The sequence below is a fragment of the Pistacia vera genome, unplaced genomic scaffold, assembly GCF_008641045.1.
Source record: "Pistacia vera cultivar Batoury unplaced genomic scaffold, PisVer_v2 Contig426, whole genome shotgun sequence".
NCBI lineage: Eukaryota > Viridiplantae > Streptophyta > Magnoliopsida > Sapindales > Anacardiaceae > Pistacia > Pistacia vera.
Genome location: NW_022196253.1, coordinates 319,540 through 334,298, shown reverse-complemented (window position 1 = coordinate 334,298; position 14,759 = coordinate 319,540). Strand labels below are relative to the sequence as shown.

General features: G+C 36.3%; 1 protein-coding gene across 1 annotated transcript; it reads left to right on the top strand.

Annotated features, from left to right (window-relative positions):
- The first annotated feature begins 3,628 nt into the window (after positions 1–3,628).
- Positions 3,629–13,154, top strand: LOC116143097. The gene is made up of 2 exons (XM_031428506.1): positions 3,629–4,043; positions 12,709–13,154. The coding sequence occupies exon 1, from the start codon at positions 3,713–3,715 to the stop codon at positions 4,037–4,039; it is 327 nt and encodes a 108-aa protein (XP_031284366.1). The 5' UTR covers positions 3,629–3,712; the 3' UTR covers positions 4,040–4,043; positions 12,709–13,154.
- Positions 13,155–14,759: the final 1,605 nt, after the last annotated feature.

Below are 14,759 nucleotides of genomic sequence, written 5' to 3'. Positions count from 1 at the left end.
AAACAGTTCTACTAGGCTCACCACCATCGTTGATTTTATCCTGCGAACATCAATGCTCCACCTTGACAATTTCTTCAACTAACTTTCTCTCTCTGTAACCAAGAGAGAACAATCGGGAAGAAGAATAGAAGATTTTGGTCTAAACCAATTTAGGTCGCCAAACAAATATCCTAATGGGATATTAAGTTATCCCTTTCTTCCTTCAAATTGCCTCTGACCAAACATATAAAAGTTTGACTCCACATAGGCACAATTCAGGTGCCACATCAGCACAGTTTGGTTTATGATCTGAAAATATTTTTAAAAACTGAAATACAATTATACTTTTGAGTCATATCTTAGTATTTTAAGCCCTCGTACCCATCCTGATGCCAAGGACAAAATTTTCCCCACTTTCAATCCCAATCTTGGAATTTTCCAAATAATCCACATCCAATCTGAGACAAGTTTCTCTGGATACCCAACCTTGCCGGTTTTATTGTCATCTATAGATGAAACAAATGTATAGAGCACAACAAGGTCATGTCAATGCATGATTATAATCTTACAAGCATACGCTGCACCATATTCAACTAAAATTTTCTGATCATTTTTATTTTTTTTAATCTAGCCAACTTTTGCCTTCAAAATTTGGTATGAATCTCTTAACTCGTTTAAATAACACAAAATTAATTGAATATAAACAATGATTCATCACATTTGTAATTATTATTTAATAACCCAAATTAATTGATTTAAAAAAGAATCCATCTTGGCATTATATTCATCAAATTTGTGATCATATTTTGCTTTGGTTTGATCATTTTAAACTTTGTAGATGATATTGTTGGAGATATATTGTATTATATCTCTTTGCTCAAATAACCATTGCGTTTGTATACCATTTTGAATATATGAAACATTTCAAAGCACAACTTTTAGAAGGCCTTTTGGGAAATAAATTATTTTACAAAAATATTTAAATAGAATATATGCATGTAACACTATATATCATGTCAATGTATGTTTTCGTACACTATGACAATTTTCCTTTTCTATGTTACCTTGCCTTGATCTCGTGTACAATTTTTCACTTTCAAGGCGAGATGAATTCCTAATCATCATCTATGTTCTTCCATGGGGATCTCACTCCTCTCCGACTTCATTACGGATGTCTAAATTTAACTTCAAAACCTAAATTTTTAATTCAAAAATAAGAATCTTTGATTGGCAAAAATTTAGCAGGTTAATATGTAATTCGCTAAGGTACTACAAGGGAAAAATATGTAATCAATTATGTTATTTAAATTAATTATTTCTCTGACTTCGTTTAAATAACACAAAATTAATTGAATATAGAAGTTAAATCATTACGATCCATCAATTTTTATTAATTAATTGGATATTAAAAAAAAAAATCCTCTTCCCTTATTATTCAAAAATTTTAATGCTTTTTTAACAACTCTTGATAAATCTTAAAAAATAAATAATGATAAAAAAAAAAAGGGGAAAAGAAAATTATAAAGTTTACATATAAAGCTAAAATTTCATCCTATAAAAACCATTTTTTTGTGCCCCCCTTATTCAGAAATCTTATCCCCTTACTGCAATTTCATACCTACATTTATTTTATTGATCTCCCACAATTATTAAATATAACACTCTGACCCCTTCAAACATAATTTTCTGGTTTCGCTATTCATTAAGCAAATTGATTAGGGTGATTTCCCCTTACCTTGCAGTTGTTTGCAACCAAGAAAACAACCGTTTTGACACATGGGTATTGTTGCACCGCCTACTTTCATGCACATTGGCATGCAATCTGTTATGCAAGCTTCGTCTTCTCCGTCTCCATGACCATGAACCACCTCCATGTATAAGAATTCTCCAAAGATTATCAGTATTATTGCCACTAAAATTTTGAGTTTCATCTTCATGTGATTGCAAGATTAATTCTTTGCATCTACGGATATACGATATATATTTGCATTGTGAAATAGTAAGAGCCTCTCATTTGAAAGAGTCTGCAGTGATTCAAGGTTTACCTTAAGTATTGAAAAATGATAGGATCAAAGTTTATCGTCAGTTTGAGTTTATGATTTAAAAATAATTTTTAAAAACTGAAATATGATTATAATTTGAGTGGTACCTTAATATTTTTTATATTTGATATAATATTCAAGGTCTATTTTTATATGTAAAAGTCTTTTCTTTTTTAACACTAATTTTAGAATTATATCTGAAAACTATAAGAAAGCACTCTTTCATAACATTTTTTTTTTTCTTTATTTATAAAACAAAAAAAAAAAAAAGATACATATTTTTATTAAAGTGGGTATTAATTAATACTTAAACGCAATAATGCACATTGACCTTGTGCAAATACAATTTTAAACTAATTATTTAGTTGATAATTAGAGTCATTAAATTGAGAATATCTCCACATGTTCATTTCAAAATCGCTCAAATACTTTTTTTTTTATTTTCTAAAGTAAATTTCCATTGACTTCTTCTAAGATTTGACTAACATATAGAAGACTCCACTGCTTTTATCGTTATTAAAAAGGGCCTATTATTAAATTAATAGAATCATCAAATTATCTTTTAATACGATCATATGAGATTCATGATCTTTGCATAAAAGTTGATAAAATCTATGATGACACTTTACAAGAAAGGTCTATCTATAACTCAATGAAGTTAAGGAATTTATTTAATTTTTTTTTTTTTAAATCAAAACCACAAAGGGATAATTTAACACATACCCTATAGTTTTACTATAACCTTCTATATAGTTATAGCTAACTTTTAAAGTTTTTTTGATTGTCGTGACCTTCTTTCTTAAGAAAATTTTAAAATAATTGAACAAAAAATACAATATATGACACAAAATGAATGAAACAGTAAATACATGAATTTGCATTACTCTTAATCAAGTTTCATAATAAGTTAGGGATATCAAAGAGCACTCGATAATTTATGATTGTATTAACATGTGCCTTCGGGTCATATATTAAGAACATTAGAAGAACAAAAATCTAGCATATCAATATATCAAAAAATTTATGTGTGTGTGTGTGTTATTTAATAACATTCATCGAAATAAGTAATTTTTTGTGTTCTAATATCCTTAAACATATACCCTTAAAACACACATTAATACAACTCATAATTTGTAGTCTCTTACATTTTAACTTCCTCTGAGATTTTTTTTATTTTACGCTAACCTCTCATTTGTTAAGAGAAATTAACGATAACTAAATTAAATATAATATATGACACAAAATAACCGAAAGAATATATAACTTTATACTCGAGTTTGCATTACTCTTAATCGACTTTCGAGACAGATCAACTATATGTAAAAAAATAACTAATAAATAAATGTAGTTATTCTTAATTTTACAATTATTTGGTTTGTATTTATGATTACTCCAAACTAAGTAGATATGAGCAAATGTTTACTACATTTTCCCCTTCATGTAATATATTTTACACTTATTCTGTTAAATTAAACATTAAATCAACGGTGGTAAACTATTATTTGCCGATAACTAAGTCAAAAAATTGAAATAAATTATATTAACGTATTAAAAAATTAAAAAATTAAAACCTTTAACTTAAAGACAACACAAAGCCACAACCCACAAGAAGACAAAGACACAACAGCAAATTCAAAACTCGAAAACTCAAAGATTTGGACTCTGGAACACCCTCACCACCCCCAACAAAAATGGTGTTCAACAGCCTGGCAGTGTTAACAGTAGCCCACGTTTCAGCCGACGCATGGCAATCAGCTTCATGCATACCAACTCAGGAGCGACTCAGCAGCCAGCAGCTATTAGATCTTGTGTGTTGTTTGCCTTTACAGCAACTGGGTCGTTTTGCCCTTTGTCTTTGGACCTTTCTGTGCCTTCCTCCTCCTGACTCTTTCTACTCTTACTCCACTTACTATGACTCTTCTGACTCTGACTATTATGTTGATGATCATGGTGATGGCGCTTCTTCATCCTCCACCGTTGATCTTGATGACTACTACTATCACCCCCATTCTGATTGATCATGTGAGTTGCCCAAATTTTAAGTCTTTTACAGAAAGATTTTGACTTTATTGAGTGTTGTGTTTTTTTTATTGATGGGTTGTCTCACAATACTTGCATGTAGTTGACTTTAGTCTCTTTTGGTTCTAATTTTTATGCATCAGATAATTTTTGTCAATGAGAATTTCATTTTTTTGTATTTTCTTTTCTTTTGATAAATTTAATGTTGATATGTTGCATGTTGAATATTTTATGTGATTTGATTGCCAATAGTTGCATAAAAGGTTGACTCTAGTATTTGTGTCAATTTGTTCTAATGTTATCATTTTGGGGAAATTTCTTAAATTTTACCGGTGGTCCAGTATCATATGCAGGATATGGTTTTTGTCTAAACTAATCTTGATACATTCTGATTGATCGTGTAAGTTATTGAAATTCAAGTCTTTTTCAGAAATCATTTGACTTTATTGATTGTTGTGTTTTTTTTATTGATGGGTTGTTTACAATACTTGCATGTAGTTGACTTTAGTCTCCATTGCTTCTAATTGTTATCATTTTGGAGAAATTTCTTACAGGTATCATTTGCATCAGATAATTTTTGTTTGTAAGCTTTTCATGTTTTTGTTTTTCCCCTTTTTTTTTTTTTTTTTTTATAAGTGTAATGTTGATATGTTGCATGCTGGGTATTTTATGTAATTTGGCCCAATACTTACATTTAGTTACTCAAATTCATGTCTTTTGCAGAAAGCTTTTCAATTTACTGAGTGTTCTTGTGTGATTTTGATTGATGGATTGTTTCACAATACTTGCGCATGGTGTTTACTTTACTTGTAGTGTGCATTTGTTGTAATTGTATTCATTTTAGGGAGAAACCAGTATTTTTTGCATCAGTTTGGTAACCTTTTAATGTCAATATGTTTCTTATTGATTGTTTTATGTGATTTGATTATGGATTGTTTTCACAATACTTGCATGTAGTTGACTCTAGTGTTTTTGTCTATTTGTTGTAATGTTATCATTTTGGAAATTATTTTCTTACCTGTATCATTTTCATGAGATTTTTTTTGTCTAAATTTAATTTTAACATATTGCTTTTTGAAAGAGTATTGACTCTGATGTGATTGACGGGTTGTTTCACCACATACACTTGCATGTAGAGTAGATTTTAGGCTGTTTCTGTGTTGTGAGTGTTATCATTTTGGAGAAATTTGTGTATGACCGTGTAAGTTAATTCTTGTACAGTAAGTGTTTGTGTTGATTGCATGAGATGAATTTTTGTTTAAATTACATGTTGATTTGTGGTTTATTGAATGTTAAGTTTTATGTGATTGATTGATGTGTTGTTTCACAATATATACTTGCATGTCGTGTTGACTATAGTCTGTTTATGTCATTGTTATCATATCGGGGAAATTGAAAATCTGTAATCATACATTACCAGTATCTTAGAATGACTTCATTGGAGGCTTTAAATGGAGCATGCATGATAAGAATCATTGCTTGGAAGTCCATTGATATACGAAAGTTGATTTGTATTATTAGTATTTAGAGAGTATTAGCGTATTGGAGATAGTTAGTTTAATGATATAGTCTTTGTGAAACTCGTATGTACATAAAGATCAAGTGAAGCAAAACTTTTCTATATGAGGTTTTGATGAGCAACCAAGGGGAATGGTCTACCGTAGGAAGAAGAGTGGTGAGAAGCAGGGGAATATTGGTTAGGCAGGAGGTTAGAGTTTTTTAGGAGGGGACAGGTGGCTTGGTAGGAGTAGGAGAGCAGAGAATTCTGTTAGAAATCAAAAGGTTGTCAGGAGAGAATAAAAAGGGCAGGAATGAAAGAGAGGGTATTGAGAATTATTAAGTCATTTTGGAAGGGAGGCTGCTGACCCTCGAATTCAGTCTTATGTTTACCATTTTCTTAGTATACTTTGTTATTTTCTCTGTGTAATTGCTCTTCGAGTATTGATAGGACATTGCTGCTGTGTGAATCTTTTCTAGATGTAATGTTCTGTGTGATTGGTAATACAACAGAGTATTTTCTCATTTGAGTGTACGTATTAGCTATGTTGTGGATAGATTGTTGGTTTTGTTGTGGATTTGCAGGTTGGGTGTTCATCAGTGGTATCAGAGCATTGCGTTCTGGGTTATGGTATTGACAAGAATGGACTCTAGACTGGATAATGTGGAAAGAGAGGTTACGAAGTTGGGAGTGGAGATGGGTACTATTCGAGAGTGTCTGGTTGAAATACAGTCCTGGGTGCGAAGAAAGGATGAAGAAGAAGCTGGTAGAACCAAGATGCGTTCATCTGAAAATGCCGGATCTCACCAAGAGGAAAATCCAAATGGGGCGCGTAGGTCTGGCACCAGTAACCAAAGTCACAGTGAAATGAGTGGGAGAAAATTGGAGATGCCAATATTTTTCGGCGAAGATCCTTATGGATGGATCTTTAGAGTTGAGCGCTATTTTCAATGGAATAACTGAGGAAGGGAAATTAACGGCTGTAGCTGTCTGTATGAAGGGTGAAGCCATCAACTGGTTCCAATGGACGGAATCCAGAACTCCGGTGACGTCGTGGGCCATGTTTAAGCTAGCACTCCTTCAAAGGTTTAGTGGGTCCTAAGAACTCAATCCCTATGAGTCTTTAATGGCCATGAAGCAGACTGGGTCAGTAATGGAGTTTCGACGTCAGTTTGAAGCTATCGCTGCTCTTCTAGTAGGGGAGAAGGAGGAGATTTTACAAGCAGCCTTTATCAATGGGCTGAAAGTGGAAGTGAGGGTTGAAGTCTGTTTAGCCCAGCCCACATCTTTAACTCAAATTATTGATCTGGCCCAACGCATTGAGGAAAGAAATAACATGATTGAAGAAGCCCAAGTGGGGACAATTAGACATTCACGTGCTAATGGGCCTGGGTCTTCCTATGGATCCAGAAAGTTGACCCGACCCGAAACTTACCCAAACCCAAAATTCCCAAATAACGCAGAATCCCTAAAATCAAATCCTAATTCCTATTTCCTTCGACGATCGCCAGAATCATCAATCCATGGCTCGTCGACCAACTCTTCCAGTCGCGACCAACCACCTTCGTCCTTTCGGCCCTTCGAACGATCAAACTCTCAACGACGCGAGTTCCCATTCCGTCTAATGACAGATGCGGAAATCCAAAAGAAAAAGGAGAGAGGTCTTTGCTTCAGATGTGATGGTAAGTTTTCATTTGGTCACAAATGTGGGGAAAAGTAGTTTTAGATTATCTTAATTGATGAAGAGGAGGATGACCCAGATCCAAGTGGTGGAGGGGAGTCCATCGAATCTGGAATGGAGCCACAGCGGGAACAGGTTGAGCTTTCTCTTAGCTCCGTTGTGGGAATTCACGGTCCAAAGACCATGAAGCGCAAGGGCAGAATCCGTGGTAAGGAGCTGATTGTGTTGATTGATAGTGGGGCTTCCCTCAATTTTATTAGTTCAAAGGTGGTGGAGTGTTTGGGTATTTCTGTGGTGGGAACTCAGTCCTTTGGGGTCCGAGTTGATGATGGGTATAGTGTGAGATGTGAGGGAGAATGTAGAGATGTTTGCCTGGAGCTACAAGGGGTGACGATTATCCAAAATTTCTTTCCATTTGATATGAGCAGTGCTGATGTTGTTTTGGGGATTGCATGGCTGGAAACTTTGGGTGAAACGACCACGGACTAGAGGAAGCAAACTATGAGGTTTAAACTGGGAGACCAGATTGTGTGTTTGCGAGGGGACCCATCTCTCAGGAAAACCGTGATTTCACTCAAGGCTATGATCAAGGCATTGCAGAGTGAGGGATAGAGGTGTTTGATAGAGTTTGAACAGATTCAGAAACAGAGTGATAATAATGGGGATGTGGATGATCAGTTGTTGGAAGTATTACAGAAATTTAGTAGAGTTTTTTATCCACTTCCTGGATTACCACCCGCCAGAACCAGAGACCATGCCATTCAGTTAGTGCCAGGGACCCAACCACCGAATCTCCGACCTTATAGGTACCCTTACTACCAAAAAAACGAAATACAGCACATCGTCGAGGAAATGCTAGCTTCAGGAATAATAAAGCCCAGCATCAGTCCATTCTCAAGTCCAGTTTTGTTGGTGAAGAAAAAAGATGGGGGGTGGAGATTCTGTGTTGATTATAGGGCAGTTAACAAAGTGACGGTTCCGGATAAGTTTCCGATTCCAGCCATCGACGAATTATTTGATGAGTTAGACGGTGCGACGGAATTTTCTAAGCTTGATTTGAAATCGGGCTATCACCAAATCCGAGTTAAACCAGAGGACACCCTTAAAACGGCTTTCCGGACGCACGAAGGGCACTATGAGCTTATGGTAATGTCCTTCGGCCTCACCAATGCACCGGCTACCTTCCAAGCAGTCATGAATGACGTTTTCAAGCCTTATCTCAGGAAATTTTTGTTGGTTTTCTTTGACGATATACTGATATATAGCAAGGAGATGGGCGAGCACGCGAAGCATCTACGCATTACCTTGCAGGTGCTCTTAGACAATCAGTTGGTGGTCAATAAAAAAAAGTGTCACTTTGGGCAGTCACAATTGGAATATTTGGGGCATGTGGTTTCAGCTAAAGGGGTGTCCATTGACCCTTCAAAGATTGAGAGTATTATCAAATGGCCAACACCGAGAGATATCAGGGCACTAAGAGGGTTCCTTGGGCTGACAGGATACTATCGCCGATTTGTTCGCGATTACGGAAAAATCGCCCTTCCACTCACTGCCTTGTTAAAGAATAACTCGTTTGTGTGGAATGCAGCAGCTCAAACGGCTTTTGACGAACTAAAACAGATAATGACTAGTGTTCCAGTTCTCCGGATGCCTAACTTCACTCAAGAGTTTGTCATAGAAACCGATGCTTCCGGAAGTGGGTTGGGTGCGGTGCTAAGGTAAGAAGGACGACCGATTGCTTTTCTCAGCAAAGGTTTGTCCCTAAATTCAAAGCTGAAGTCAGTCTATGAAAGGGAATTAATGGCTGCAGTTCTGGCGGTTCAAAAGTGGCGCCATTATTTGTTGGGTAGACGTTTTGTGATTCGAACGGATCAGCGCAGTCTTCATTTTCTAACTGATCAGAAATTATTGAGTGAGAATCAGCAGAAATGGGTTATCAAGTTGCTGGGTTTGGACTTCATAATTCAGTATAAACCAGGACCACAGAACAAGGCAGCAGATGCTCTTTCTAGGATGCCAGACGTGGTAGACCTTTATGCTATCTCGGTGGGCTGTTTTTCTGGACTGGACAGTTTGGAAGATGCTATTCAGAGTGATGATAGATTACGCGGGATCATGCAACAGCTCCTAATCAACCCCAACAGTCATTATCCCTTCAGATTGGTGGGCCTCCATCTGCTGTACCATAACAGGTTGGTGCTACCTAAATCCGGGCCTCACACCTAGAAAATTTTACAGGAATTTCATGCATCGCCCATTAGGGGCCATTCGGGGTTCTTTTGGACGTATAAGCATCTCACAAATGTGGTATTTTGGGAGGGGATGAAACACGACATCAAAGCATTTGTGGCTGCTTGCCCTGTGTGCCAACAGAATAAATATGACGCCATGAGTCCAGCGGGTTTGCTTTAGCCGTTACCCATCCCTCACCAAGTGTGGGAAGACATTTCTATGAACTTCATCATGGGCCTCCCCAAAGCTAAAGGGGTTGATACAATTTTGGTAGTTGTGGATCGTCTGACTAAATATAGCCATTTTTTACCTCTCAAACATCCGTACACAGCCAAAGTGGTAGCGGATCTGTTTATCAAAGAAGTGGTTCGCTTGCATGGGTTTCCCCGTACCATTGTTTCCGATCGGGATAGGATTTTCATGAGAAACTTTTGGAGCGAATTATTTAAACAATCGGGCACCCACTTACACGAGTTCCGCATACCATCCACAGACAGATGGTCAGACAGAGGTAGTAAACCATTGCCTAGAGACTTATCTCCGATGATTTGTCAGTGGACAACCACAGTTATGGCCTTAATGGATTCCATGGGCGGAATTTTGGTTCAAAACTACTTATAACCGCTCCACAGGAATGTGTCCTTTTAAGGCCCTCTATGGCCGTGATCCACCCACAGTTTTGCATTATTCGGACCACACCTCTTTAGTCGACGAAGTGGACCAGCAACTTCAGCAACGCAACAGTGTTTTAGATGAGTTAAAAGAGCATCTCCTCAAGGCTCAACACCGCATGAAATCTTATGATGATCAACATCGCCGGGACGTTACGTTTGAGGTTGGGGACTCTGTTTATTTAAAGTTGCAGCCATACAGATTGCGATCTCTCGCTCGTCGACTTAATGAGAAACTTAGCCCGCGGTTTTACGGTTCATTTGTCATCACGGACAGAATTGGGGCAGTTGCATACTGGCTGGCACTCCCACCCTCAGCTCGTATTCATGATGTTTTTCATGTTTCACAATTGAAAAAAGCAACCTTTCCAATTCCCAACAGTCAACCCCTACCGACAGATCTCAACGAAGATCTCATATTACAGCTTGAACCGGAAGCAGTACTCAAGAAGAGGAAACTTCTTAATGGATAGTGGGAAGTGCTCATTCAATGGAAAGGCCTTCCCCCATTTGAAAACACTTGGGAAGACTTTGAAACTATCCGTGGTCAGTTTCCTTCTTTCCACCTTGAGGACAAGGTGGTGGTTCTTCTTGGGGAGGGTAATGATGAGCAACCAAGGGGAATGGTCTACCGTACGAAGAAGAGTGGTGAGAAGCAGGGGAATATTGGTTAGGCAAGAGGTTAGAGTTTGTTAGGAGGGGACAGGTGGCTTGGTAGTAGGAGAGAAGAGAATTCTGCTAGAAATCAAAAGGTGTCAGGAGAGAATAAAAAGGGCAGGAACGAAAGAGAGGGTATTGAGAATTATTAAGTCATTTTGGAAGGGAAGCTGCTGACCCTCGAAGTTAGTAAATGTGGAGGTGGTTGACCCTCGAAGTCAGTCTTATGTTTACCATTTTCTTAGTATATTTTGTTATTTTCTCTGTGTAATTGCTCTCTGAGTATTGATAGGACATTGCTGCTGTGTGAATCTTTTCTGGATGTAATGTTCTGTGTGATTGGCAATACAACAGAGTATTTTCTCATTTGAGTGTGCGTATTAGCTATGTTGTGGATAGATTGTTGGTTTTGTTGTGGATTTGCAGGTTGGGTGTTCATCAGGTTTGCATAATTTTTTCTAAGGTTTGTCGGAAAACTTGGTATTTCTTAACAGCTAGTTGTAAATTATTGAGTGAAGATAATCGCCTAATAAAATGTTGCTTTGCTAAGTCATATCCTGTCCATGGACCTCATATTAACAGATCTTTTGTGAGTTCAGTTGAAATTGGAATTAGAGAAGATAATCAATTTAATTGTTTAATGGTACAGAAGAAAGAGAAAGGAAATCTCATCATTTTATGATGGATAAAATAGTCGTAAGGGCTCAATTTGTGCTTTGCATGACATCTTAAAGGAGATTTTTTTCTATTATTTGATGAGACACGCATAAGTTTGTCCTATGTGGTACGTGCACTAGGACCTTTAAGGTTATATGAAAGGGAAGACATTTATGTCTTCAGCATGGTAACATGGAGAATAATTTGGCTAATGTTCTTTGACTGGGCAAACCTAAAGCCTTTTTTATGCTTTTGAACATGAAAACCTTTCTCCTTCCATCTACAGATGCAGCAGTCTAGAATTTGACCTCAGTTTCAGTTTGATATGTACCCGGCAGGAAGTATTTTACATGACCTAAGACTTGAGTCTTTAGTTAAAATACGAATCCTCAGACGTTGCGTGTTTGCATGAACTCAAGAAAATGAGGAGTTGTAAGTTGAGGTACAAACAGAATAGAAGAGCTTCTTTCAAGAAAACTTATCAGTAACCTCAACCCTGTGGAAAAACTAGGATAGTAAATTGTGAATTGTTTACAATGTGCACAATAGAGTCCACTAATAATGGCAATGATAATTAGCTTGACGCAAGTATAACTTTGTTAGTGAAGCTGGGGGAAATGGCGAAAGTGGAGTAGTATTCAGTTTGTTTGTTGGGATATCGGTTCATAAATCCTTTGAAGTGAGTGTGCTCTTAGTGGTTGAGATGTCATATGTCATGGCTTCCAAAAATCAAGCAAAAAGATACAAAGCATCACAATGCTAATACACTCTGCATTAGTGGATTTTGTTCTTTCGTCTTAGAAACTTTTTTCTATGGATTCCTAAATGTGTATAAAGTGAAGAAAAGATTATAATAGAAGTTGCTCATTACCTAATTAATATGCAAATTAACATTCTATGCCACTTTATGGGATGTAGGATTGTAGATTTCTTTTGGGGTAAATCTACATTGTGCGATTTACAGAATTTGTCATTAAAGTAATCCCTTGTATTATATGAAGAAGCTTTTCAAAGTTTCCGTTTTTTTATTACAAAGCATAGTTGAGATTGTTAAAATTTAATAACCTTTTTCCAGTTGCATCTCGAACCGTTAACATTACTGGTTTCTCCTGGATTGTTGCCTCTTTAGAAGAGGCTGGCCTGGGAAGTTGATATATGCTTAGCATTTATAAATCTTCTTAAACTGCTTCAGATATTAGTGCAGTTCTTCTTATTTTACTTATTTAGGCAATTGTTGATGGAGTTCTATATTTCTTTTGTTGGAATTTTCAGGAAGATGGTTTCTTGGATAGCCTTTTGGCTGTGTAACAGTGTTAGAGCTTAATTGGAAGCCTTCAGGAGGAGATGATTGCTCAGCTAGTTTAGGCATCTTGGCTAGTCATTTTAAGGGTCAATTCAATGAGGGGAGGAAAGTTTCTTTGGCAGTAAGATAACTTGGAGAACTCTGTTCTGAGTTAGCTTCCCTTCTATGTTTCACGGTGTGTTTTGGGAGTATTATATCCCTACAGCTGAGCCTCTGATCTCTAGAAATTTGATTCTGGTATGATTATATCTGCAAATCATGACAAATTTGCAATTCATACTAGAAAAAGTATATGTGAATATTACATTTCAGGTTTTTTGCTTGGATTACTTTGTTTGAAGTAGTTACATCTAAAATCATGTAACATTCGCCCCCCTTACACGTGTAAAGTACCTCTTGTCTTTAATGAGAATTATTGTTATCTTTCCTCATATACAATTCTGTACTTGTATAGCCTCCACGCAATACAGCTTGTCAAAAATGCTATTGTTTCATTTTAAGTAATGAAGTGATTTCATCGATGATGCTATCCCCAGTTTCTCATAGTTTCCAGTGCTTTAATTAGCAGCACATTAGGTCCTGGATAATATAAGCCACTGGTAGATAATTGCTCATTCTGTAAATATTGGTGTGTTGTTTTTGTTGCATTAAGAGGCTGTGAATTCCTTGAATTACTAAAAATTAGGAATTCTCCATAAATGTAGAAAGAAAGAAGTTTGGCATGTATCTATGCATGTGTATGTATGATATATGTATGGTATATGTGTATGTATGATATACTAAATCTTTCCTTGATATCATGCACGAATGGCCTATGTATGGTATATTGAATAAACAAGAATATGCCAAATGCATCTTTATATTGCATGATACAGATGATCTAGGATGGCGTTTGAGTAATCAAGTATTAATCTTCATCAGTTTGTGTCTTATTTCTGGCTAAATGGAAAAGGGAAATGCAATAATAAAGAGTTATTACTTTTATTCTTCTTAGTTGTTTTTGCTGATTTCGGGACTCTTTTACAATGTCCTGATTACTATATATTGAGTTTTGAGTTTTTTGTCTATTGAGTTGTCCTAACCCATACATGTGTAAATATATATTGTGGACAGTTAATCCTTCTTCCATCAATATAATCTTTTTAGTTTCGTACCAAGAAAAAAATAATATGGGTTATTACTGTGGTCATCATGCTTCCCCAAATTCCATGGTGTATATGCATGCTTATGCCTAAATAGTTATGTGTAGTTCACATTTCTGTGGAATGTTAATCTTTAAGAACTTTTCATGTGCATTGATATTTGTCAGACTATTCAGCTGTAGCTCCAAGTAACCTGCAAGGATACCTATTTTGTCAGATATTAGATTCTATTATATGATCTTCATTTACCAACTTACCATGTTCAATTTGCTGGTGAAGCTTAGTCACTGTCAACTTCTCAGCTTCTAGTCCTTTTATTTTTACTACTTATGTCATGTTGCATGGTATTCTTCAATAAGAAATTGATGCATGGAGATTTGCTAGTTTGGGATGATTGTCACATTTGGGACCTTTTCCTTTTCCAGTTTTAAGTTGTCCGAAGATTAACCAATATTTTCCATGACCTGCAGACTTGGTTGTTTTCTCTTTTTCAATGAAAATGCCTTACTGTGAGCCTGTGGTTGATGTTTAGGGATGCCAATACCTCGTGGGCATATGCAGATATGCTCATACAGAAATTGTTCTTCAGGTGCTGTTTGTGTGGGCAGCGTCAAAATGCCTACTCTCACTGAAAATTTCCGAAAAGTTTGATAAAAAAGGTTTTGTAGACCACATTAATCAGAAAGAAGGTTTGTATCAGGAATTGGTTTTCGAATTATAAAAACTAGAGGCACAATTTTCGGAAGTTATTGGAGGTAAGATGCTATTTATTAGTTGATTTCTAATTGTTTTTGGTCAATGGTAGGCTGAATTGCATATGAATCTGCCATCCTGCCTAACTCGCATGAACTACAAATCAACGTTGGACTCTAAATTAG